This window comes from Coregonus clupeaformis, unplaced genomic scaffold (assembly GCF_020615455.1).
Source record: "Coregonus clupeaformis isolate EN_2021a unplaced genomic scaffold, ASM2061545v1 scaf0422, whole genome shotgun sequence".
In the NCBI taxonomy this organism is placed as follows: Eukaryota; Metazoa; Chordata; class Actinopteri; order Salmoniformes; family Salmonidae; genus Coregonus; species Coregonus clupeaformis.
Window position 1 is genome coordinate 139,126 of NW_025533877.1, and position 22,089 is coordinate 161,214.

Consider the following 22,089-nt stretch of genomic DNA (forward strand, 5'->3'; position numbering starts at 1 on the left):
TTAATATAATCCGCGCAGCATCATGTGCGTGTTAGGTGGCAGTCCCGCGCCGCAGCTGAGTTCCCGCGGGCAGCACTGTTGAACGCTGGAGAGGGGACAGACCTGCATTCTAAAGCCGTTAAAGCCGTGCGTTCTCTCTCTCTCTCTCTCTCTCTCTCTCTCTCTCTCTCTCTCTCTCTCTCTCTCTCTCTCTCTCTCTCTCTCTCTCTCTCTCTCTCTCTCTCTCTCTCTCTCTCTCTCATCCACATTGCAGTCCTGTCACGTTCCCTCTGCTCCCCCCATCCGCCTCAACCGCTCCTGGAGAGGAAAGGAGAGAGGGAAGGAAGAGTGCAGCTGAAAAGCAAACAGGCATGTCGACAGCCAACGCATAAAGTCTCCCATCGGCTGTTCGTTGATTTCTTCGCGGGACCTGAGTGAGTAAAGACCGTGTCTCTGCAGTTCCACTGCCGCTGTATGGTTCTTAGCGCTAGTGGGAGGGGAAGTGGGAGGAAGACAAAGGCGAATATAAATGGTTTGCTTTAGTGCCAAGGATTTAGTGCCTTAATAGGTTATATTAATGACTATTTGGACACGCACTAATTATATAATTACAATTGTGCCCAGTAATGTTACTAATTGACATTATTGGATGGATGTAGCTATTTCCATAGTCTTGGTTTTGGATGGTGCGTTGTGTTTCTAGGGAAGAGGGGCCGGGTTGCGCCAGGCAGGGAAAGCTCTGTATCGGCCCTGGTTGGACAGTGGGCTCGTGAGCGAAGGTAGACGCTGGGATTATGTGACATGAATATGTGTTGTAATAAGCAGCTGCCGCGATCATTGCTGGTTGGTTTGCGCCAGGGTCCAGGGCCTTGGGATGGAGAACAGGGGAAGGAAGGAAACAAGGAAGGAAGAAGAGTCACGAACGAAAAACAAAGTAGGTCTAACCACACCTGTTCTGGATGCATAGATGAATGGATAGATGAGTGGATGGATGGATGAATAGATTTCTGTGAGAGAGAGAGATGAAAAATGAGAGCAGGAGACAGGAGAGAGAGAGGGGGCTGAGTTATTAGCCAATCAAGTGGCTAGAGCAGGTAAACAGTGTTGTCTTGTAGGTCAGACAGTCATTCCCCAACGAGGACCAAATTGCAATACTTCAATAGTGGCTATTTAATTATCGATCCAGCACAATATGTTTAATGTCAGAATTATAGTGTGAAAAGGATACTAGAGTCCACAAACCTGCAGGTATTTATCCACCCAATACAAACTTGCATGTATCTATCCACTGAATCTACAAACCCCCCCCTCTCTCTCTCTCTCTCTCTCTCTCTCTCTCTCTCTCTCTCTCTCTCTCTCTCTTTCTCTCCAGCCAGGGAACACTGTGTGCAGGGAGAAGGAAGGCTTTTGATACAATCAATATCAATAGATTTGAGCCATTTCACTTGGAGCTATCCTGTGTGTGTGTGTGTGTGTGTGTGTGTGTGTTTGTGTGCGTGTGTATGAGAGAGAGAGAGAGTGAGATATAGCGAGAGAGAAAGAGAGACACGATAGCCTTGACTGACTGACTCACGGTTTCTCATGGTTACGCAATCAATCCTCTCACTTCAGCATAACATTCTGCTCCTCCTCTCCTCTCCTCCTCTTCTCAGAAGACCCTCAGTCCTCTCTCTTATTTTCTCCTCTTCTTTTCTCTCTCTTCTGCTCCCTCTCTTCCTCTGCTCATTTCCCCTTCCTCCAATCTTCTCTCCTCTTCTCTTCCCTGCTCTCCACTCTTCTTCTCATATCTATCATCCTCTCCTCGCCCCCTCTCTTTTCCACTCCCCTTCTCCTCTTCTCTCCCCTCATCCTCTTCCTCTCATCCCTCTGTCATAATCACCTCTCTGACATCTCATCTCAGGTTGTCTGTTTATCGTACTGCAGTATGTTCCCAGCCACTGATTCACGTCATTACCTTATCATCACCTTTTATTACATTATCCTTATTGTTACATTATCATTACCCTTTATGACATGATCATTATTGTTACATTATCACTGCCCTTTATTACATTATCCTTATTGTTACTCTATCATTGTTGTAATTGCTGTTATTGTTATTACATTTACATTTTAGTCATTTAGCAAACGCTCTTATCCATCATTGCATTATCAATATTATTACCTTGTCATTCTTTTTTTTAAACCTTCATTATCATGGCCTTCTTAAGTGTGTGCTAGCTGCTTCTAAACTAATCTCGTCCACCAGCCAGCCGGCTCTCTTTGCCTGTCTATATGCAGGAGCAATTGAGCCTGGGGCCGGCTCTCTGTCTGTCTATATGCAGGAGCAATTGAGCCTGGGGACGAGGTTACTACTGAACTAGCTAGTAGCTTCTGATTGTTATTGATTTTTTATTAGTAGCCCATTACCTTCTGCATGGTGGCCTCCAAGTTACATGAGGCAGGCAAAGAGAGACTCCTGATTTAGATGTTATTTTCCTGGTGAAAGACAGCGTAGAATTAAATTGCAGCTCTTGTTTTCTAGTGCAGTCTTCTCCTCTCATCCATCCGGCCCGTGTTTCTAATATATTATTTGATTATCTTCATCAGCATCGCTCTGACTGTCATTATGATTTTAAAGCAGCCTCTTATGTCCCGAAGAGGTCTTCAGATCCCCTCTCATGCTATTTGCTGTATTATCATGGTAATCAACCTAATTTATTATAATGGATTTGGATTGCTGTTGAAGGTTCCTTGTTGATGAATGTAATGGGTGTTTTCTGAAGTCATTGTCTGGTATGGAACCTGGAGCGTTAGGTACCCTGAACCGTGCTATAACGCCTATATATAACTATATATACTATAAACTATAACTATATCATAATTAAGGGTGTGGTATATGGCCAATATACCACGGCTAAGGGCTGTTCTTAAGCATGATGCAACGCGACGGTGCCCTTATTGCTATTATAAACTGGGTACAAATATAATTCGAGCAGTAAAAATAAATGTTTTGTCATACCCGTGGTATACGGTCTGATATACCACGGCCAATCAGCATTCAGGGCTCGAACCACCCAGTTTATAATAATATATATAGCACTATAACTCATATATCTATATAATAAAACTATATAAAACTATATTTTCACTCATGTGAAGACCAAGTTAATTCTGGTACCTGTCCAAGTGGTGGTTCCAGGATGTGAAACCAGAGTACTAGGTACAGTAACGTTAACGCGATGGTGCCAGTAGTTCTTAAACAAAGGGACATGCATTAACATCACTCTGGTGGGTTTGGTAGAATTCCATTTAACAGTAGCCATGTGTGTGTGTGTGTTTCTGTATGCAGTGCGGTGAGGGGTGGGTGTGTGCAGCTGCCCTGGGCTGGGCTGAAGGCAGAGGAGGCAGGATGCTGTGGCTCTCCCTGCTGTCTGTGGTGGTCCTGGGGTGTGTGACCCCGACACACACACACACTCACACCCTGACGCCCACCTCCACACACACCCCTATGGTGGACAGCTCGGAGGAGGAGGTGGACGAACCGTGCTTCGAGCCGTGCACGTGCGAGGTCAAAGAGGGCGTGTTGCACGTGCACTGTGATGGGCGGGGCTTCACTAACGCCAGCCAGGTGATTACCTTAATCTAATGTACTTCATATTATAATATACATACTGCAGTAGTATATTAATAAACAGCCCTGTTCTGCACTGTACTGCATTTGTATATGATAAAAATAATGTCCACCAACCAATCAATCAATCAGGTGTCCCAGTCCTGGCTCCGCCCCTTCAAGCTCAACCTGCAGAGGAACTCCTTGAGGCGTCTCTATAGCAACGGCTTCCTGCACCAAAGCAATGCCGTGGCGATAAACCTAGGCAACAACGCGCTGCAGGACATCCGCGCCGGAGCGTTTCATGGTCTGGGGACACTGAGACGCCTCTACCTCCACGAGAACAAACTGGAGGTGTTCCGCAACGACACCTTCTCTGGCCTGGAGGCACTGGAGTACCTGCAGGTAGGCCTGCCATCATTACTACCCATCAGAACCATCAATAAACACTGTGATCAATCCTCATCAATAATCACTGTGATCAGTCATCATCCATACTTACTGTGACAACGATAATAAGTTATGTGTGATCTCCTGAGCCGGATGAGTTCCTGTTTGTGTCATAATGTCATTTGACTTTACCTCTATCCCCTCTACCTACAGGCTGACTACAATGTCATCAAACGCATCGACAGCGGGGCGCTACGCTACCTGCATAAACTACGCGTTCTCATCCTCAACGACAACCTGATCCCTGCTCTACCTCCTCACCTCTTCAGGTATCTACCTGCTTATTAACCCTTCACTGTGTTACACGTGCCTTACCATGTCCACATGATGGGTCTGTTTCTCACTCTGACCAAGGTACAGTGGGGAGAACAAGTATTTGATACACTGCCGATTTTGCAGGTTTTCCTACTTACAAAGCATGTAGAGGTCTGTAATTTTTATCATAGGTACACTTCAACTGTGAGAGATGGAATCTAAAACAAAAATCCAGAACATCACATTGTATGATTTTTAAGTAATTAATTTGCATTTTATTGCATGACATAAGTATTTGATACATCAGAAAAGCAGAACTTAATATTTGGTACAGAAATCTTTGTTTGCAATTACAGAGATCATGCGTTTCCTGTAGGTCTTGACCAGGTTTGCACACACTGCAGCAGGGATTTTGGCCCACTCCTCCATACAGACCTTCTCCAGATCCTTCAGGTTTCGGGGCTGTCGCTGGGCAATACGGACTTTCAGCTCCCTCCAAAGATTTTCTATTGGATTCAGGTCTGGAGACTTGCTAGGCCACTCCAGGACCTTGAGATGCTTCTTACGGAGCCACTCCTTAGTTGCCCTGGCTGTGTGTTTCTGGTCGTTGTCATGCTGGAAGACCCAGCCACGACCCATCTTCAATGCTCTTACTGAGGGAAGGAGGTTGTTGGCCAAGATCTCGCGATACATGGCCCCATCCATCCTCCCCTCAATACGGTGCAGTCGTCCTGTCCCCTTTGCAGAAAAGCATCCCCAAAGAATGATGTTTCCACCTCCATGCTTCACAATTGGGATGGTGTTCTTGGGGTTGTACTCATCCTTCTTCTTCCTCCAAACACGGCGAGTGGAGTTTAGACCAAAAAGCTATATTTTTGTCTCATCAGACCACATGATCTTCTCCCATTCCTCCTCTGGATCATCCAGATGGTCATTGGCAAACTTCAGACGGGCCTGGACATGCGCTGGCTTGAGCAGGGGGACCTTGCGTGCACTGCAGGATTTTAATCCATGGCGGCGTAGTGTGTTACTAATGGTTTTCTTTGAGACTGTGGTTCCAGCTCTCTTCAGGTCATTGACCAGGTCCTGCCGTGTAGTTCTGGGCTGATCCCTCACCTTCCTCATGATCATTGATGCCCCTCGAGGTGAGATCTTGCATGGAGCCCCAGACTGAGGGTGATTGACCGTCATCTTGAACTTCTTCCATTTTCTAATAATTGCGCCAACAGTTGTTGCCTTCTCACCAAGCTGCTTGCCTATTGTCCTGTAGCCCATCCCAGCCTTGTGCAGGTCTACAATTTTATCCCTGATGTCCTTACACAGCTCTCTGGTCTTGGCCATTGTGGAGAGGTTGGAGTCTGTTTGATTGAGTGTGTGGACAGGTGTCTTTTATATAGGTAACGAGTTCAAACAGGTGCAGTTAATACAGGTAATGAGTGGAGAACAGGATGGCTTCTTAAAGAAAAACTAACAGGTCTGTGAGAGCTGGAATTCTTACTGGTTGGTAGGTGATCAAATACTTATGTCATGCAATAAAATGCAAATTAATTACTTAAAAATCATACAATGTGATTTTCTGGATTTTAGTTTTAGATTCCATCTCTCACAGTTGAAGTGTACCTATGATAAAAATGACAGACCTCTACATGCTTTGTAAGTAGGAAAACCGGCAAAATCGGCAGTGTGTCAAATACTTGTTCTCCCCACTGTAACTGTCTGAAAAAGTTGTTTTCAATCACATTTATAACAATTTTCCTTATTCTTCAATAACATGATCACCAATTCCAATTCCAATTTTTCGCAATGTGGAAATTGGAATTTCAGTTTCATTCCTGAATTGAAATGGAATTGACCCCAGCCCTAATGATCCCTTCCACCCCCAGATCTGTGTCTCTGACCCACCTGGACCTGCGGGGGAACCGTCTGAAGAGCCTGGCCTACGCCGGGACCCTGGAGTACGTGGGCCGCAGCCTGATGGAGCTCCAGCTGGAGGAGAACCCCTGGATCTGTGGCTGTGAGGCTGTCCAGCTGCAGACCTGGCTGGGACACATCCCCTACACTGCGGTGGTGGGGGACATCACCTGCGAATACCCCTTCCACCTGCACGGGAAAGACCTGAGGGAGATACCACGCAAAGAGCTGTGTGCTGGAGAGGTGGAGGGAGATGGGGAAAAGGAGAAGGAGAAGGAGGGAGAGAGGGAGAAGCAAGGAGGGGTACAGCCTCCTCAGCATCCGCCCTCTAACCCCAAAGCGAACCCCAACCCTGGGATGCCCAGACCCACCAAGCCATCCTCCATGGTTCACCATCAGAACACACATACCTCATCTTCGTCAACGTCTTCATCATCAGCGGAGCGGAGGGAGAGAGACAGGTCCCCTCGGCCCACCAAGCGTCCCCGGCCCTCCAGGACGACCCCCACCCAGCGTAGCCTTCTCCTCAACCAGCCCCCTCCCATCGCGGGGTACCAGACTCGCCCCCCCATCCCCATCATCTGTCCCCTGGGGTGCACCTGTAACCTCCACATCTCAGGTACAGTTTGGATGGTACCTCTTTGGCTCAGCAGTGTGACATCATCACACACAGCGGGGTGACTTCCTGCTCATAGATATAAACAACAACAAAATGTGAATAGGCCAAGACTGCTACTATTGGGCTCTTCACAATGTGGCCTTGCCACAAGGGACACAAACTACAGGGACAATCATGGCACTACGCACCAGCAGTGACAAATCTGAATGATGTTGTTGTCTGTAAACAGGAAGTCGCCCCGCTGTGTCTGATGATGTCATACTGCTGAGACTACCTTTGCATATGTGCTCAATGCAAAACACTTTGGGCTGAAATGTTGTATGAAAAGAGCTGTACAAATAAAGTTGATTCACTATAATTGTTCCAGACCTAGGGTTGACAGTCAACTGTAAGGAGAGGGGCTTCCATAACGTGTCCCAGCTCACGCCACGCCCCCTCAACGGACGGAAGCTGTACCTCAGCGGCAACCTCATCCAGTGGATCTATAAGTCAGATTTCTGGAATTTTTCCAGTCTGGATCTACTTCACCTGGGAAACAACCGGATCTCCTTTATTCAGGTTGTTGTTAGCCAGAGGATCTCCTTTATTCAGGTTGTTGTTAGCCAGAGGATCTCCTTTATTCAGGTTGTTGTTAGCCAGAGGATCTCCTGTATTCAGGTTGTCATTAGCCAGAGGATCTCCTGTATTCAGGTTGTCGTTAGCCAGTGGATCTCCTTTATTCAGGTTGTCGTTAGCGAGAGGAGCTCCTTTATTCAGGTTGTCTTTAGCCAGAGGATCTCCTGTATTCAGGTTGTCGTTAGCCAGTGGATCTCCTTTATTCAGGTTGTCGTTAGCGAGAGGAGCTCCTTTATTCAGGTTGTCTTTAGCCAGAGGATCTCCTTTATTCAGGTTATCTTTAGCCAGAGGATCTCCTAGGGTTCAGATTATGTTTTGCCAGAGGCTTCATACACGGGGAGCACTAATGGCCACGTTTGATATCTATGATTTAATTATGCGTAAAAAATAAACAATAGGCCTATAACCTAGATTACAGCGTACACATGGATAAAATTGAGGGGCCCTGTAGCGCAATGGGCAAGACGCCCCTGTATTTACCTTCTCTTTTGCTCCCTCTCTGTTTCTCTCTCTCTCTTTCGCTCGCTCTCTCTCTCCCTCTCTGTCTGTCACGCTCTCTCTCTTTCTCTGTCTCTTTCTCCCCCCCCCCTCTCTCTCTCTCTCTTTGTCACTCTCTCTCCTTTCTCTCTCTCTTTCTCTCTGTCTGGTTCTCCAGGAGGGAGCGCTCTCCAGCCTGCCGACCCTGAGGAGTCTCTACCTGAACGACAACAACCTGCAGAGGCTTAGCCCACACATGTTCCTGGGTCTTCTTAACCTCAGGTAGGACTGACAGGCACACACATGCACACACACACACACACAAACACACACACACGCTCCTGGCTTCTATATGATCATGTCTCCCTGTAGGTACCTGTACTTTGAGTACAATGAGATCAGTGTGGTGGAGGCGGGAGTGTTCAGCCCCATGCCGTCTCTCCAGCTGCTCTTCCTCAACGCTAACCTGCTGAGGTCACTTCCTGTTGGAGTGTTCCAGGGCATCTCCCTCTCCCGCCTCAACCTCCGCAACAACCACTTCCTCAGCCTGCCTGTAGAGGGGGTGTTAGAGCACCTCACTGGACTGGTGCAGGTATGGGGAGGAAGGGATGGGGAGGGGTGTTTGTAGGGGGTTACGTGTGTGTGCAGACAGGGTGTGTGTTGTGGGGCGGTGTGTATGGGTATAGGTGTTTGTGTGTAAAGTGTTAAGTGTATGGGCACAGATGTGTGTGTCAGTCTGTCTGTAAAGGGGATCCTAGAGCATCTAACTGGACAAGTCCAGATATGTATCATTTTGTACGGCACCAATCACATTCCTTTTGTCATTATCTCCTCCCAGGTGGACCTGCAGCAGAACCCATGGGAGTGCAGGTGTGATGCGGCCCCTCTGAAGCGCTGGCTGGAGGGCCTGAGTGCGGTGGTGGTGGTGGGGGAGGTGGTCTGTCACTCACCAGAAGAGACCACAGGTACTGGTGCTAAGTCTCATGGCAGCACAGTTCACATTACCATACCATTTCCCTCCCCTTGACGCTTCCCGCACTTCCCAGGTGTAAAGGAGTGTCTATGTGAATTAAATCGGGCACCACTTGTTTGTTCTGAGTCATTAAGAAACTATCATTTAGCAACAAGGGATAAATACAACTTATCACATAATTCTATCTGAAGGCAATTTAGTACTTTTAAATGACAAGGCAATGCATTCATGGAGAACAGTAGATACTTTATAAACAACAGATTTATTAAGAAATGTGCTGAATGTACAGGATGAATGAATAATAAAGATTTTGGCAAAATGCTAAATGGAATCAAACTAAGAAAGGAAGGGAAAATATGTGGGGTATTTCCATATCATTTCATGAAATGGAAAAAAGAGAAGCAGTTTGAATGTCCTGAATACGAATAGAGACAGCAATTTTCAAGGGAAAGATATCCAATAATAACAGATACAAAAGTAACAAACACAGATTACACGCTCACATTAAAATCTGGGAAGATGAGATCGAGCTGGACAACTCTCTTACATATTTGTCTGGAACCAACGGTCTTCAGAGAACTCTCCAAGCACGCAGAGTCCAAAACAACGGATTTCAGAAGCAATGTTTCCTCTAAGCTGATTTATACAAGCCCGTGCAGAGTCACATGAGATTACTAGAGTTTGCCCCGTTAGTTTACACCAGGGGTGTCAAACTCAATACATGTAGGGCCTAGTGTCTGCTAGTCAGGATAGTTCTTTACTAATCAGTGACCTTAATTAATCAATCAAGGGAGGAGCGAAAACCCGCAGACACTCGGCGGAATGAGTTTGACACCTGTGGTTTATAATATCAACTTTTCCCTGTACTGTGGGAATTGTGATCGAATCAACATAATATTAGCCGCTTTCAATGAAACATACCAAAAACACAAGACTTAGTATGTGATTTTGTTTTAAGCAGAGCAGACCGGAGGAGGATTCTATTGCGCTTGTTTTGAGATCAATGTATGTAGCCGCGTGTGCACATTTGTGCATATTCTTTGCTAGTTAGTGAGTTGGGGAGTGATTGATTCCTGCAAGAGCACAAAACATGTACATTTCTAGGCATCATTGATAAGCAAGTCAGGTAAACAGCATTTTTTATATCTTAAAGGGGCAGTGTTGTATTTTGAGACAGGCTTGAATAAGCTAAGCCAATAGGCAAAGGCTAGCTTATGTTTTTGTCTGACTCTCTTTAATGTTAATGGTATGGGAATAATAATGCATTTTATTTCGTCTTGTGGTTTCTTGCATCATACAACACAATACAACAACATTTTCAGTCACATACACTTCATGACCAAAAGTATGTGGACACCTGCTCTTCAAACATTTCATTCCAAAATCATGGGCATTAATATGGAGTTGGTCCCCCCTTTGCTGCTATAACAGCCTCCACTCATCTGGAAAGGCTTTCCACTAGATGGTGGGACATTGCTGCTGCGACTTGCTTCCATTCAGCAACAAGAGCATTAGTAAGGTCGGCCACTGATGTTGCGCGATTAGGCCTGGCTTGCAGTCGGCGTTCCAATTTATCCCAAAAGTGTTCGATTGGGTTGAGGTCAGGGCTCTGTGCAGGTCAGTCAAGTTCTTCCACACCGATCTCGACAAACCAGTTCTGTATGGACCTAGCTTTGTGCACGGGGGCATTATCATGCTGAAACAGGAAAGGGCCTTCCCAAACTGTTGCCACATAGTTAATAATAATAATAATAAGCCATTTAGCAGACGCTTTTATCCAAAGCGACTTACAGTCATGTGCGCATACATTTTTACGTATAGGTGGTCCCTGGAAGCACAGAATCATCTAGAATGTCATTGTATGCTGTAGCGTTAACATTTCCTTTCACTGGAACTAAGGGGCCTAGCCCGAACAATGAAAAACAGTCCCAGACCATTATTCCACCTCCACCAAACTCTACAGTTGGCACTATTTGGGCAGGTAGCATTCTCCTGGCATCCGCCAAACACAGATTTGTCTGTCGGACTGCCAGATGATGAAGCGTGATTCATCACTCCAGAGAACGCATTTCCACTGCTACAGAGTCCAATGGCGGCGAGCTATACACCACTCCAGCTGACGCTTGGCATTGCGCATGGTGATCTTAGACTTGTGTGCGACTGCTCGGCCATGGAAACCCATTTCATGAAGCTCACCATAACAGCCCTACATAAGACAGAAGATTACTTAAGGCAAAAAACTAAAGAAGGGTGGTTGGTCGGAGTGGATAGGTAGGCATATTCGAGAAAGTCTAGCAGCCCAAAGGTTGTGTGTTCGAATCTCATCATGGAGAATTTTAGCTAATTAGCAACTTTTCAACTACTTACTACTTTTTAGCTACTTTGCAACTACTTAGCATGTTAGCTAACCCTTCCCCTAACCCTAACCATAACCTTAACTCTTTAACCTAACTACTAACCTTAACCCTAACCCCTAACCTAGCTAACGTTAGCCAGCTATTCAACGTTAGCTTTAGCCACCTAGCTAACGTTAGCAACAACAAAACGTCATTCGTAACATATCATACGTTTTACAAATTCGTAACATATTGTACAATTTGCAAATTCGTAATATATTGTACGAATTGCACTTCGTAACATATTGTACTAATTGCAATTCATAACATATACAAATTGTAATTCGTAACATATCATACAAAATGGATGATGGACATCCACAAATTAATACATACCATACGAAACGTAACATATCATACTAAATGGGGTCTCCCGAATTTACGTACAGAATAATACAAAATAATCTGAGACCAGGTTGTGTTACAGGAAAACTGTGTTATTCAGTTCATTGGACAGCAGATAGTTCAAAGAAGGAGCGACAGTTTAAATCCTATCATTTAAATTTAGTTGATTAGATTACAATCTAGATTAGATTACAATCTGGGTGTGTTTTCCTTCAGGTTGGACATGAGTTTCTGCTTGAATTTGGTTAAAAGGACAGTGAATTCGTTCATACTTTGAGAACAAAAGTATGTGGACACCTGCTCGTCTAACATCTCATTCCAAAATCATGGGCATTGAAGCGTGATTCATCATTCCAGAGAACGCGTTTCCACTGCTCCAGAGTCCAATGGCGGTGAGTGTTACACCACTCCAGCCGACGCTTGGCATTGCGCATGGTGATCTTTGGCTTGTGTGCGGCTGCTCGGCCATGGAAACCCATTTCATGAAGCTCCCGACTAACAGTTCTTAAGCTGACGTTGCTTCCAGAGGCAGTTTGGAACTCGGTAGTGAGTGTTGCAACCGAGGACAGACGATTTTAACGTGCACTCAGCGGTCCCATTTTGTGAGCTTGTGTGGCCTACCACTTTGCGGCTGAGCCGTTGTTGCTCCTAGATGTTTCCACTTTGTCACGCCCTGACTCTGGGGACTCTTATTTGTTGAGTCAGGGTGTGTATTTTCTATGTGGTGTAGGTCTATGTTATAAGTCTAGTATGTCTAGATCTATGTTGGCCGGTGTGGTTCCCAATCAGAGGCAGCTGTCGCTCGTTGTCTCTGATTGGGGCCATTACTTAGGCAGCCCATTGGCACTAGTGGGTTGTGGGATCTTGTTCCGTGTGAGGTTTGTTGTGTGTGCCTTAGGACGTCACGTCGGTTTATTGTTTTGTCGTGTGTTTATTCGTGTAATAAACATGTTTACATATCACGCTGCGCCTTGGTCTGACCCGTTCATCAACGAACGTGACACACTTCAGAATAACAGCACTTACAGTTGACTGGGGCAGCTCTAGCAGGGGAAAAATTGGTTGTGTGGAGGGGCAGCTCTAGCGGTGCAGAAATTTGACGAACTGACTTGTTGGAAAGGTGGCATCTTATGACTGTGCCACGTTGAAAGTCACTGAGCTCTTTCTACTGCCAATGTTTGTCTATGGAGATTGCATGACTGTGTGCTAGATGTTATACACCTGTCAGCAACAGGCGTGGCTGAAATAGCCAAATCCACTCATTTGAAGGGGTGTCCACATACATTTGTATATATAGTGTACTTGTCTGAAGGACAAGTGGCTAAAAAGGTTAATGTTTTCAAAAGGCTCATGGAATGTATGTCTACATGGAACATCACACATTGGCTGCTACTGTAGGCTGTATCATAGAACAGCTATTTCAATAGCTACAGTATTTACAAGTCATTTAGCTATAACAAACATAACCAAACTATGGGACTACAGGATGTTAGTGTGGGACAATACGATATGGGATGTGGCTCCTATAATTATTATATAAATAAGGTTGTGTACCTTCCCACTGGGCACAGACGTCAATTCAACATCTATTCCACGTTGGTTCAACGTAATTTCATTGAAATTACGTGGAAACATATTTGATTCAACCAGGGTGTGCCCAGGGGGTTGTCATGGATAGGCTTTGACTATTAGCGATGCTAATTTGGACACGCAAAAACAGTACGCCCAATACAAAGAGATGGATACTAGTGGGCACAATAGTTAGGTTCACCTTTACAGGAGTGCCAAAACAAACATCTTAGTCACAGTTGTATAGGCAAGTGGGGATGCTCAGCCTCACTTCACTTACTGGCAGGACAATCAATGGCGATATTAGTTGACACTGAACATTCCTTCGGTAAAATAAAAGTGTACACCTACCTCAATGAGAAGGGTACTTGGAGACACCACAGTTATAGATTATCACCTTAAGATAAGTGTCTAAATCAAAATGTACGACTAAGTCAAATCTAGTCTCGATGAGGAAGCATGGCAACCCCCCTTGCACTCACTAGCAGAAAATTCTTAACAATAGGGTGGATATTCAGACCATACTCTATTGCTAGCAGCAGCTCAATAACCGTAGGCTACCAGTCAAACACTGTACAGCCTATTTAGCTACATTTGTTAGCAAAAACAGTACCTCGACTCAGAGAGAGAGGCAATAATACAGAGACTCCAGGTTACCAGTTACAAACTTAGTAGCAATGTCCAAAATATCACCAGGAGGAGCCAACAGCAGTTTACACCTAGTAGGCTATTCTTCTGCAAAACAGTACATCTATTCCGAATAGAGAGGTACAGGTACAAACACAAACTTGCTTTTAGGGTACAACCTTAGAACAAGCGTTAAAATGAATGCACCTAAAGGGTTTTAAGGCGCAAACGGCTATGGAGAAGAATCAGCAATCACTTACAATTTCACTCGCTAGCAGAGGGGAAGTTGAAAAAAAAGGATCAGTAATATCACACCACAACAGACAAATTAAACCACAAACGGCAAGTATGACCACAAACAGTTCATTACCAGACAGTCTATTCAGTTTAAAGTGGTTTATTTTTTTTTATTTTTTTGTGTTAATTTTTATTTTGGAGAATATCCTAAGCTCATTGAACACCAAGTGACAAAATTGCCAAATCCAAGGATTTTGGCTGTGGCTGAATTGCATCATAACAAAGGCTATAACAAACATAACCATTGCCTTGGGACTATAGGATGATAGTGTGGGACAGTACAATATGGGAGGCGGCTCCTATAATCATCACCACTCACGCTAAGGGAATACGGTGGTATGCTGTTATCAGTATTACACAACAGGGAACCAGTATCACGTCAGCTTGTGACGTGGTTAAACTCAATGTGTAGCCACTGATAACATTCCACTGGGAACAGACGTCAATTCACGTTGGTTCAATGTAATGTTATTGAAATGGCGTGAAAACAACGTTGATTCAACCAGTGTGTGCCCAGTGGGATACACCAGTACAGGCTACTATGTTAACATTAACCCAACAAAACATACATTGTTTAGAAAGATGTAGGGATTACAAATGTCTAGGTTACGACCTTACAACACGTCACAAGAAAAGTTGAATATGCCTATACACTCTGGTAGGCGGTTAGTCATTTAGACGGGGAGAGAGGGAGCTTTTTCTCTTTCAATCTCGCTGTCTTTCACTAACTGAAGAGAACTAAAAAGTTAACATTTGCATTTAATTAGCAGTGTTATATTCTGCACGGAATATCAAGTCAGTTAAGGCCATGAACACCATCAGTTTTAATAACTTCTGCGGTTTGAGCGAGTCAAACTCACTTTTAGCACCTTGGTGCAGCTGTTCGGTTCGGAAGAGAGAGAGTGAACAATTCCATGAGGGTTTTATGCGACATAAACCAAGAAGGATGAGTTGATATTATTTAATCAGCTCAAAGACCAATGCCTATAGTGGTTAGAACAAATGTGCCAAGCGGAACGTACTTGTAGGTTTTTACAAGTTGACGCATTTATTCCAAACAATAGTACCATTTGCTGACAAACTACAGTCATGGTCAAAAGTTTTGAGAATGACACAAATACTAATTTTCACAAAGTCTGCTGCCTCAGTTTTGATGATGGCAATTTGCATATACTACAGAATGTCATAAAGAGTGATCAGATGAATTGCAATTAATTGCAAAGTCCCTCTTTGCCATGACAATGAATTTTAATCCCCAAAAAACATTTCCACTGCATTTCAGCCCTGCCACAAAAGGACCAGCTGCCATCATGTCAGTGATTCTCTCGTTAACAGGTGAGAGTGTTGACGAGGACAAGGCTGGAGATCACTCTGTCATGCTGATTGAGTTAGAATAACAGACTGGAAGCTTTAAAATGAGGGTGGTGCTTGAAATCATTGTTCTTCCTCTGTTAACCATGGTTACCTGCAAGGAAACACGTGCCGTCATCATTGCTTTGCACAAAAAGGGCTTCACAGGCAAGGATATTGTTGCTAGTAAGATTGCACCTAAATCAACCATTTATCGGATCATCAAGAACTTCAAGGAGAGAGGTTCAATTGTTGTGAAGAAGGCGTCAGGGCACCCAAGAAAGTCTAGCAAGCGCCAGGACCGTCTCCTAAAGTTGATTCAGCTGCGGGATCGGGGCACCACCAGTGCAGAGCTTGCTCAGGAATGGCAGCAGGCAGATGTGAGTGCATCTGCATGCACAGAGAGAAGAAGACTTTTGGAGGATGGCCTGGTGTCAAGAAGGAAAGCAAAGAAGCCACTTCTCTCCAGGAAAAACATCAGGGACAGACTGATATTCTGCAAAAGGTACAGGGATTGGACTGCTGAGAACTGGGGTAAAGTCATTTTCTCTGATTAATCCCCTTTCCGATTGTTTGGGGCATCCGGAAAACACCTTGTCCGGAGAAGACAAGGTGAGCGCTACCATCAGTCCTGTGTCATACCAACAGTAAAGCATCCTGAGACCATTCATGTGTGTTCTCAGCCAAGGGAGTGGGCTCACTCACAATTTTGCCTAAGGACACAGCCATGAATAAAGAATGGTACCAACACATCCTCCGAGAGCAACTTCTCCCAACCATCCAAGAACAGTTTGGTGACGACCAATGCCTTTTCCAGCATGATGGAGCACCTTGCCATAAGGCAAATGTGATAACTAAGTAGCTTGGGGAACAAAACATCAACATTTTGGGTCCATGCCCAGGAAACTCCCCAGACCTTAATCCCATTGAGAACTTGTGGTCGATCCTCAAGAGGCGGGTGGACAAACAAAAACCCACAAATTCTGACAAACTCCAAGCATTGATTATGCAAGAATGGGCTGCCATCAGTCAGGATGTGGCCCAGAAGTTAATTGACAGCATGCCAGGGCGGATTGCAGAGGTCTTGAAAAAGAAGGATCAACACTGCAAATATTGACTCTTTGCATAAACTTAATGTAATTGTCAATAAAAGCCTTTGACACTTATGGAATACTTGTAATTATACTTCAGTATACCATAGCAACATCTGACAAAAATATCTCATAACACTGAAGCAGCAAACTTTGTGAAGACCAATACTTGTGTCATTCTCAAAACTTTTGACCACGACTGTACAGGGTAAAGCTTGGTTATCACAATCTCGCCAGAACAACTGTGTAGTCTAGCATTTGATTACGACTCAAAACAATAACCAGTATGCTATGTCTGTAGGCAAGCTCAAAATTAGGCAATTATGACCCAGAGATTTCTACACGGCCATTCACGCATTTCATTCACACAAGTTGCTCCTCAGTCCGTGGCAACTCGTTACGGCCTATAACGAGTTGATATCAAATCAATGAGACTGCTGTAGTGCGTATCATACGAACTTCCCACTATGGTCTCGTGTCTATCAACTAACTGCCCGTCCTTCTCAAATCAAACAACTGTATTTCTCTAGCCCTGTTCTCGACAGTTAGATTCACAATTAGATTAACATTAATACTCTATATCAAAGATTTAAACAGCTGTGTTCTCGACAGGCTTAGGAGGATGTCAGCATTAGTGGGACATCAGGTGGAGTGGTACATTTGTGTTGGAGGGTACTGTCCTATGGTAATTTTGCAACCCAATCATAACTCATGTTTTTGGGTTGTTGCTGAATGTGTTCTGTGCATGGAAAAATGGTTTTGGTTAGTGTGATATTGTAGTGGGTGTGGTCAGTTTTCCTAGATGGGGTGATCCGTTGAAACTCATTTGAAACCATTCTGTCAATTATATTTCAACATATTGGTGTTAAAATTAATAGTTATTGGTAGTGTTATAAAATATAATAACTACTCATGTAAACAATTATTATATTTTATGAAATCTGATTTATAGTACTGTCCCACTTCCCTTGAATGGCGTTTGAATAGTGGGACAGGTACAGTGAGGGAAAAAAGTATTTGATCCCCTGCTGATTTTGTACGTTTGCCCACTGACAAAGACATGATCAGTCTATAATTTTAATGGTAGGTTTATTTGAACAGTGAGAGACAGAATAACAACAGAAAAATCCAGAAAAACACATGTCAAAAATGTTATAAATTGATTTGCATTTTAATGAGGGAAATAAGTATTTGACCCCCTCTCAATCAGAAAGATTTCTGGCTCCCAGGTGTCTTTTATACAGGTAACGAGCTGAGATTAGGAGCACACTCTTAAAGGGAGTGCTCCCAATCTCAGCTTGTTACCTATATAAAAGACACCTGTCCACAGAAGCAATCAATCAATCAGATTCCAAACTCTCCACCATGTCCAAGACCAAAGAGCTCTCCAAGGATGTCAGGGACAAGATTGTAGACCTACACAAGGCTGGAATGGGCTACAAGACCATCGCCAAGTAGCTTGGTGAGAAGGTGACAACAGTTGGTGCGATTATTCGCAAATGGAAGAAACAGAAAGAACTGTCAATCTCCCTCGGCCTGGGGCTCCATGCAAGATCTCACCTTGTGGAGTTGCAATGATCACGAGAATGGTGAGGAATCAGCCCAGAACTACACGGGAGGATCTTGTCAATGATCTCAAGGCAGCTGGGACCATAGTCACCAAGAAAACAATTGGTAACACACTATGCCGTGAAGGACTGAAATCCTGCAACGCCCCCAAGGTCCCCCTGCTCAAGAAAGGACATATACAGGCCCGTCTGAAGTTTGCCAGTGAACATCTGAATGATTCAAAGGAGAACTGGATGAAAGTGTTGTGGTCAGATGAGACCAAAATTGAGCTCTTTGGCATCAACTCAACTCGCCGTGTTTGGAGGAGGAGGAATGCTGCCTATGACCCCAAGAACACCATCCCAGCCGTCAAACATGGAGGTGGAAACATTATGCTTTGGGGGTGTTTTTCTGCTAAGGGGACAGGACAACTTCACTGCATCAAAGGGACGATGGACGGGGCCATGTACCATCAAATCTTGGGTGAGAACCTCCTTCCCTCAGCCAGGGCATTGAAAATGGGTTGTGGATGGGTATTCCAGCATGACAATGATCCAAAACACACGGCCAAGGCAACAAAGGAGTGGCTCAAGAAGAAGCACATTAAGGTCCTGGAGTGGCCTAGCCAGTCTCCAGACCTTAATCCCATAGAAGATCTGTGGAGGGAGCTGAAGGTTTGAGTTGCCAAACGTCAGCCTGGAAACCTTAATGACTTGGAGAAGATCTGCAAAGAGGAGTGAAACAAAATTTCTCCTGAGATGTGTGCAAACCTGGTGGCCAACTACAAGAAACGTCTGACCTCTGTGATTGCCAATAAGGGTTTTGCCACCAAGTACTAAGTCATGTTTTGCAGAGGGGTCAAATACTTATTTCCCTCATTAAAATGCAAATCAATTTATAACATTTTTGACATGCGTTTTTCTGGATTTTGTTGTTGTTTTTCTGTCTTTCACTGTTCAAATAAACATACCATTACAATTATAGACTGATCATGTCTTTGTCAGTGGGCAAACGTACAAAATCAGCAGGGGATCAAATACTTTTTTCCCTCACTGTAACTTTTCAGCTATACAAATACACCAAATCAACCTTTAATACATTTAAATGTATTTTCCTTCATTAGATATTCTAAAAAACATTGAAATATGTTGTTTTAGTTGTTCATAACATCTCTGAATCGATGCTATATAGCAAATAAACCGCATAGAATGACGGGGTTCATAACATCTCTGAATCGATGCTATATAGCAAATAAACAGCATAGGATGACGGTGGAAGGAATCAGAGGAGGAGGCTGATTGTCCTGTGCATTGTCCTATGCTTGAGGTGTGAAATTAACCAAAGGGGGGAGGGCTCCTGCTGTGAACATGGCCCCCCTCTTCTTGTGTTCTCTGGCCAGTGAAGGGCCCTTGCGTATTCTCATTGTGGTTGATGTCTGGCATGGATGTATGAAGTTGACGCTCCTCTACACAGGTGTGCAGTTTAGGTGAATGCATGGGGCGGCATTTCCACTGTTGTTCCTATATTTGTTTGGTTTGTTGCGCTTCAATGACTTAAAGAAAGTGCCTTTCTTTATATTGTGTATCTTTGTTGTAGGTACAGACCTTCGCTCTCTTTCCCTGGACCTCCTCTGTCCAGACCTGGACACCCACCAGGCCACGGAGGAGAACCAGGGGGAGTGGAACAGCTCCACAGCCCCAGACGGTGATTTCTCTCTGGGCTACCCTGTGCCAGGCCATGGCCCCCTGGGTCCCCTCACCAAGGCCTCCATCCCTCTGTCGGTTCTGGTGCTCAGCCTGCTAGTGCTGTTCGTGTCGGCGTTCTTTGCGGCAGCGGCGCTGATCGCCTACGCCCTGAGGAGGCGGGACAAGCTGCCGTTCCGGCGGCAGGGAGAGGTGGATCTGGCCGGGATCCAGATGGAATGTGGGATATTCACCGAGCAGCAGCACCACAGGTTACCGGTACCGGAGACCCCTCCTCCTCCTCTGTCTGCCTTGGAGCATAGCCACGTCTACGATAGCATCCTCCCCGCCGATCCTGGCCCTAACCCTAACCTCAGTCCCTCAACACACATATGCAGTAACCCAGTCTATAAGGATGAGGATGATTCAGCGGTGGAGCAGCAATGGCAACAACAGCAGCAGTTCTCTGGTTCTAAAGAGAAAGGGAATGTGGGAAGATACCGCTCGGCGGGGGAGAGAGAGAGCGAAGGACACTATTGTTTGGTGGCAGAGAGAGAGAGAGAGTGGAACATGGTGTCCTCCCCCCCCATCAGTACCGTTGCCGGGGCAGTGGGACCCCCTCTTTCAGATCTCAGCGGAAACGGGACCCTCTGCCCAACGGTCATAGACAGCCAGGGCCCCACCCCCAAGGTGGGATTGGTTGACTGCCTCTTTGGGATCTCCGGAATGTCCCAGAGTTCCGTCCCAGAGTTCCGAGACCTGCCGGACAGGTATACACGTCCCCCACCACCACGCTATCCCCACCCTCCTCAAACCCCTCAGCCCACCGAACCCAAAGAGGAACCCAACCAATCCCTTGTGGTTACTACAATGACAGTGTGTGCGGGGCCAAGCAGTAGTAATCAGAGCCAGAACTCAGAGTTTCCGCGAGAGCTGAGAGCGAGACTCAGTACCAAGCCAGATTACATGGAGGTCCTGAACAGATCTTATCAGTTCTAATATATAATGTTACTATGGAACCGCTGGCGATGACAAGAAATGACTCCTGTACTATGTCATGTCTTGAAAATGTTGATATGCAGAGGTAAACCTGTGTGTGGGGAGAGCTGTTAGGACTAAGATGAAGTGACCCTTAGATGAGGCTTTGGAGAGGGTAAGCTGATCCTAGATCAGTGCCTGAGACTAGCAATTATTTTTTGTACCATTGATGACTTTTTATTCCCAGCATCACAAAGCAAGACAATGTGGTGGGTGTGTGTGTGTTCAAGTTAGACAATGGGGTGGGTGTGTGTGTGTTCAAGTTAGACAATGTGGTGGGGGGGGGTGTTCATGTTAGCTCTCTAAAGACCTGCTGATGAGACACTCAGTAGCTCTGCCACTCCAATAACATAATGAAACACAGAGAGAGAGAGAGAGAGAGAGAGAGAGAGAGAGAGAGAGAGAGAGAGAGAGAGAGAGAGAGAGAGAGAGAGAGAGAGAGAGAGAGAGAGAGAGAGAGAGAGAGAGAGAGAGAGGAGGGAGACACAGGGAGGATATGAGTCAGGAATTAAGTGGTAAAGAGAGGGGGGTGTAAACACAGAGTCCCAGTCTGATGGGCATCTAATGTAGCATAAAGACTTTTCACCATATGAAAACTATGTGGAAGAGGTGTTGAAGTGTGTTTACCCTGGACACTACATCCCTGGTATTAGTGTTACTGTGGACCACAGGCGGCAGGTGGTACCTTCATTGAGGAGGACGGGCTCATTGTAATGGCTGGAACAGAATAAATGGAATGGGATCAAACATGTGTTGGGTACCATTCCATTACCTCCATCCCAGACATTATTATGAGCCGTCCTCTTCTCACCAGCCTCCTGGTGGTGTGGAAAGAGGGAGAGAGAGATATGACAGTCAAGTGCCTTAGCAACTAGCAGCCAGACCTGGGTCTAATACACATGTCCGATACTTTCAAAAACGTGCTTGAGGTGAGTTTGGATTTAGCTTACACACTTATTGGGCTATTCCATTGGTTCCACAGTTGTACTGGGCAAACTAACTCAAGCGTAGCTCAAGTACAGTATTCGAAAGTATTTGACCGGGGCCTGCAAGCAGCCAGCAAGTGGTCAAGGCTTATTTTTCTATGAACACAGATCTATTTATCTAAACAGAGGTTTGAATACTAACGGCTGGGACTCAGAGCTGCTCTGAGAAACTGAGGGCCCTATTCAATCAAAAGCTATTATTTCCCAGATTATAGTCGAAAGTAGCCTTCCTCCTGAGAAGAGACAGAGGAGTATATTTGCATTTGTAAGAGTTTATTTATGTTTGTAT

The 22,089-nt window shown here is 45.1% G+C and overlaps 1 protein-coding gene across 3 annotated transcripts; it reads left to right on the forward strand.

The window, feature by feature from the left end:
• Nucleotides 1-226: 226 nt before the first annotated feature.
• Nucleotides 227-21,227, forward strand: LOC121587409 (SLIT and NTRK-like protein 3). Of its 3 annotated transcripts, none has more exons than XM_045215320.1 (11): nt 227-413; nt 805-913; nt 3,311-3,589; nt 3,725-3,976; nt 4,175-4,290; nt 6,160-6,806; nt 7,174-7,364; nt 8,077-8,180; nt 8,271-8,490; nt 8,737-8,863; nt 19,691-21,227. In XM_045215320.1, the coding sequence occupies exons 2-11, from the start codon at nt 854-856 to the stop codon at nt 20,773-20,775; spliced, it is 3,081 nt and encodes a 1,026-aa protein (XP_045071255.1). In that variant the 5' UTR covers nt 227-413; nt 805-853; the 3' UTR covers nt 20,776-21,227. The 3 variants fall into 3 exon arrangements, with proteins under 3 accessions (XP_045071255.1, XP_045071256.1, XP_045071257.1); XM_045215321.1 differs by having other exon boundaries at nt 838-913; XM_045215322.1 differs by lacking the exon at nt 805-913.
• Nucleotides 21,228-22,089: the final 862 nt, after the last annotated feature.

Excerpts from the sequence above, each read along its gene's own strand:
- LOC121587409 (XM_045215320.1), top strand. The coding sequence starts at position 854 with ATGGAGAACAGGGGAAGGAAGGAAACAAGGAAGGAAGAAGAGTCACGA. Across the intron at positions 4,291-6,159 it reads CTACCTCCTCACCTCTTCAG|ATCTGTGTCTCTGACCCACC; the intron begins GTATCTACCTGC and ends TTCCACCCCCAG. Across the intron at positions 8,181-8,270 it reads CTGGGTCTTCTTAACCTCAG|GTACCTGTACTTTGAGTACA; the intron begins GTAGGACTGACA and ends GTCTCCCTGTAG.